Here is a 5254-nt window from a genome sequence, read left to right as displayed (position 1 = left end):
AGTTATCATTATTAAACCAAAATTTCAGTAATTTTCTATTGTATCAAAATGTCAGTAATTTTTTATTAGACATAAATGTCAATAATTTTTTGTTGAACCTAAAATCAGAATGTTTCTATTACACTAATTGATTAAATCCAAATTTCGTTTCACTTAAGGGTAAAATATAATTTTAGGGTAAATTTTTTCAAATTTTGAATTTTAATCTTTTAAGGATGAATTTGTTAACGATTTACACATTCAGAAACGAAAATGACTTTATTCTTTTTTGATAATTCAAAAGGTGTGACTTATTCAGTTTGAATTTGTGAAACTGATATGATGTTATTTTGTAAGGAATAAGATACATTGTGCATAAAAAAAATTTCCTAAAAAAACAGAAAAAGCAAATAGTTTAACAAATCTATGTTTATTATCATTTAAAATGTAAGTGTACTCATTTATTTCAGATAAACTAAGATGATAGTAAAATAATTACAAAATTTAAAGATGAACTTAATATACAATTACTTTATGAATTTATTTAATCTTTAAGTATGTTATACTTTCATTTGGAATATATACATACATACATATATATATATATATAGCTTTATTAAAAAAAAGGATTCGTTTGTATATTTAGTTTTAATATTTGCGTATATATTATTTAGTTTGTTTCAAAATTTACAATACTATAAAATATCTAAAGAAAAGTGTTCAATAAGTTTAATTGAAATTTTATTAGAAGAAGTCTCTTCTTTAATGTTTAATATTCTATCATATTTTAGTTTTGTGTTAATTTTTTGAACGTTTTATATAATCATATTAGTATATTTGTTTTACTGATAAATATTTGGGGTATAATAAATTAGTCTAATAAAAATATATTGATATTTAGGTTCAATAAAAAATTACTAATATTAACGTTCAATAAAAAATTATTGACATCTTGATATAATAAAAAATTATTAACATTTTGTTCCAATAATAATAACTTACTGACATTTTTGTTCAAAAAATTACTGACATTTTCTTGCCCAATAAAAAATTATTGACATTTAAGTCCAATAGTGATAATTTATTGACTTTTTCCTCTAATCTATTTAACATGGTCATATTCACAATAATTTTTGTGACAAATCCATTCGTTTATCTCATGTAGGCTATTTTATTAACGAACAAACAGAAGTTAACAGTCGGATAAATTTGTCGCATTTTTACACTTTCGGGACTAATTTTTGAATTTTAATCTTTCAGTGATAAATTTGTCAATGATTTACATATTTAGGAACAAAAATAACTATTTACCCATAGTAACTTTAACATGATTCCTGTTTAGCTAATGATTTTAATTTTGAATATTAGATACATAGTTCTATTAAATACGTAAATAGAAAATTTTTTCATTTATAATAATTTTATTTGACTCTAATAAAATTGCATTTAGTAGGAAAATGCATTTGATCAACATGAAAAAAAAAACGTAAATTTCAAAAAACTTTCTTTACCTTGAATCAAGCAATAAACCTCCTCATATACTGTACACATCAAAGAATGTGAAAAAGATTTGATAAAATAATATTATTAATATTTTATTTTATGATAATCTTTAGTGTATTTCTAACATGATTTTAATTTATCAATTTATTATTGATATCTGTGAAAATAAATTTAAATTTTATAAGTAGAGTTTGAATAAAACTTTAATAGATTAGTCATCTATAAGCTAATGAATACGTTTGTATTAATGATATAGTAAAAAAAAAATGTTAAACAAATCATTTTTTATTTTGTGTTCAACATATACTTTATCCAAAAATTAGAGATTAATTCTTCAATGATAAATATTAACTAATGTTTTAAGGATATTAGTTAAAAATTTAAAATAAAAATATATTTATTGGATGAAGAAAAATTATATTGTTTATAATTTTTTATGCTATCTTATTATTTATGTAATAAATACTTTTTTTAACTTCTTAATTAATATGGTATGAAGATCGGTTTATGAGACTCTTCTTCATTACATATGGATTCATTCATTTATTCAAGATTTTAACTGTCTTACGGACATGAGAATTGCCTGAGAACATTGCTTAAACACTAGTAGTAATTTAAAAGACCCTCTCGTTAAAATTAAGATTATTTACTGCTAAAACGGCTCTGATATAACGTTCACATGGGGAGTGCCCAGTGATGCCACCTTTGGGGGTCCATTGTCTTTTCCTCAGCAATATTCAATACAATTGGCACCACTTTCTACTTTGTCATTTCCGGAACCAGAGGATCAGAGCGCAGATCTATGATTCACCCAAAAAAGAAAAACAGAAAGATCACAGATCTCTACAAAATACAACTGGCTCTGCAACCAGGACATTATTACCACAGAATAAAGCAAGACAACAATAATAGCATGTTCCTCGACTTGAAAGGATAATCATCAAGTACAGTATAAGTGAAAAAAAATAAAATTGAAGTATATTTATTTATCCGAACCCAAGTTTTAATTTATGTATATACAAGGGGCGAGAATGATTTAAGGGACCATCAATATTCTTTAATACAAATAATAATGATTTATGAGATTCAAATAATCGTATATAATATTATTAGATTTCATTTTAAAATCAATTCATATACTAAATTTCATTTTAAAATCAATTGTGTGTATTGTCACAAAAGGGTAAGATCCAGTCATAACTTGCTCTAATACCATATTAGATTCATTGATAACATAAAATTGTATCCAACAAATATATAAATTACATTGCACTCCAAGAAAAAACAACCAATATAGAACTTGAATATTTCCAACATACTAGTAACATGGAAAAAAGAATTTAAGAGTGATATGATGACACAATAAATGATCAATGAAACAAGGAGAAACTAACGTGATATAATTATATAAAATTGTACATAGGAAGTGATAATGTGAATGTGACACGGTAATAAAATTAGGTGGAAAAAATAAATGAGAAGTATTGATGTAACAAAGGGTAGCAATAATAATAATAATAATAGCAGTAGGAAAGTGAAAGGGAGAATTTTAAATGTCACGGTCTGGTTTGCACTCAGGGGAGAGTTGAGGGTAGCGTTTTCTGTCAGTGCAGTAGTTGTAGATGGTGTATTTCTGGCGCACCCATCTGAGGCTACGCCACTGGGAAGCGTCGAGGTCACGGAATTCTGGTTGGTCCCACCAGCTCTTGCCCTGCGTGTCGCAGAACTTGGCGTTCACCGAGGCCTCGCACCCGTCGATGTGGAACCCCTTGTAGGCTGCTATGAATGGGGCTTTGGACCAATCCGTTTTCTCCAAACCACCCCTTGTGGCCCAGTCATCAGCGTTCCATAGACTGTTGTAGATCTTCATTGGCTGGTCGAAGGGGAATTTCACTCCCAAGTCCTTGCTGTTCTTGAACACCCTGATTGCCACATCGTCCACAAAGAACCTGTACACCCCCAACTTTTCAATCTTTCTCACTCAACATGTCAAAAGTTTTTAATGTTTTTCTATTTTGAGACCCAAATATTTAAACCCATAATCCTTTTCTTTTCCGTTCACCCTTATGGTATATTGGTTTGTAAAGAAAAAAACAATTAAAATATAAAATTCATATTTTATATTTTACTTTGAATTTTAATTTATTTTCTTTTCATTCTACCAAAATAATCCTTTTAAGTCCCTCGGCATGCCGACTACATATCTCCAAGTTTTTACTTTTACACCTCAAGATTGAACTAATTTTTTTGGATAGTAACATGAAAAAAAATATTGAAATTTATATTTTAATGTTAAAATTTTTATTTATGTATTATTTTAATCATATTGGTAGTGGATGGTGGAGGAATGAACATTTTTAACATAAAATTTAAAATTTGTAAGCCTGAACATCTATATATAATTAGTATAGATTTTGATGCCATTTTAAAATTTAGATTTAGGTTGAACTTAAATAAATAAATAAAACTAACCCATCTTAGAATGTGCTTGCCCTCCAATTATATACATAATATTTAGCTATATGACTGGGATTTCCAACAAATGGTGAAAAATGAAAAAGGGTATGCGAGAGTTTGAGTGAAGTGTGCTTACACAATCTGATACAAGTTCCAGAGAATGGAGTATCTGTGGTATTCTTTTGTGGGATCAAACCAGAGATAGATTCTTTGCTCTCTGTCACCCTTGCCTCCTGTGAAAACATTTGTTTGCAAAATGTAAGGTTGTCCTGTTCTGTTCCCCAAGAACTCAAAGTCTATCTCGTCGTGCTCCGCATTTTGGGAAGATAACTGCATAGTTTCAACCATAACAAAACCAAAGGTCACATTCACATACTACACACAAACTAAAGAATCCCAAATACAGGTATAAAAAAAATAGCTGAAGCAAATAAAGACAGAAACTTTTTATTTTTCATTTGATTTTGTGCATACATAGAAAGCAGTGACTGTGCCAGCTGAATCTCCAGGAACCATCTTTATGTACATGCTGAAGTGACCAAACAAGTATGACCCTTTGGACTGGAAGCCAGTACCTGTACAAAGTTGTATAGAACATTACATGAGCAATAAAGGAATAGTTAAACTTAACTTTGTTATAAGATCCGAATCTGGCATTTACCCATGATATGACCAAAATAATATTTCTATTTTTGGAGTCAAGTTTTGTTCAAACTCAAATTTCCAAGACGATACTTTTCTGGTCATATCACTGGTGAAATTTCTAAGGCCATCTACATAGGAATGAAGAAGTACAACATACGCACCAGTGTACTTGTCAAGATGAAGCTGAATGTCAGAACCTCCATTGAAGTATTTGATGTGATCAAAGGCCCATGTGGGCACGTAGTTTCGGCCAAATTGTACATCCACTGGTCTACGAGGGTTGGCACAGAGTGCTGCAGAGGCCAGTGATGCCAAAATCAAACACACGGTCCATATGGAAGAAGAAGAACCCATTTTTTTGTGTGCCTCAGTTTGTGAAAGCTAGTGGCTAATGCCAGAGTATTTATAAGCACTAGACCCTGCCCCAAGACCCCTTGTTCCTCTCTCTTTCCCTCTCTTCTTTTTATCCTTTTAAATTTAACCTAAATTTTTATAAATACATGGTGCATCATTTGGAAGAAAAAAAAATCAATTTTATGCGTATAATGATTAACAATATATCTAAGATTTGTTTTTATATCAGGCTGAAAGAGGTGGGGAAGGACAGAGAATCCTGCATTTTGCTTTAGTTAGGATTTAGTGTTGGAAACAACTAATATTTAGACACTAT

General features: G+C 29.3%; 1 protein-coding gene across 1 annotated transcript; it reads right to left on the bottom strand.

Moving 5' to 3' along the window:
* Positions 1–2852: 2852 nt before the first annotated feature.
* Positions 2853–5046, bottom strand: LOC100778482 (xyloglucan endotransglucosylase/hydrolase 1-like). Its single transcript, XM_003553944.5, has 4 exons — positions 4746–5046; positions 4414–4514; positions 4076–4269; positions 2853–3431 (listed from the first exon to the last, which is right to left on the bottom strand). Exons 1-4 carry the CDS (start codon positions 4936–4938, stop codon positions 3032–3034), a joined length of 888 nt encoding a protein of 295 aa, XP_003553992.1. The 5' UTR covers positions 4939–5046; the 3' UTR covers positions 2853–3031.
* Between the last annotated feature and the right edge of the window lie 208 nt (positions 5047–5254).

Source organism: Glycine max, chromosome 19 (assembly GCF_000004515.6).
Source record: "Glycine max cultivar Williams 82 chromosome 19, Glycine_max_v4.0, whole genome shotgun sequence".
NCBI classification, from domain to species: Eukaryota; Viridiplantae; Streptophyta; class Magnoliopsida; order Fabales; family Fabaceae; genus Glycine; species Glycine max.
The sequence above is the reverse complement of the archived record's forward strand: the minus strand, read 5'-3'. Positions and strand labels throughout refer to the sequence as shown.

Bases quoted from the DNA above. Each gene is read 5' to 3' on its own strand.
- LOC100778482 (XM_003553944.5), bottom strand. From the start codon at position 4,938: ATGGGTTCTTCTTCTTCCATATGGACCGTGTGTTTGATTTTGGCATCA. The intron at 4,515-4,745 runs GTGCGTATGTTG...AACTTTGTACAG, and splicing joins TCATCTTGACAAGTACACTG to GTACTGGCTTCCAGTCCAAA. The intron at 4,270-4,413 runs GTATGCACAAAA...GAAACTATGCAG, and splicing joins GCACAGTCACTGCTTTCTAT to TTATCTTCCCAAAATGCGGA.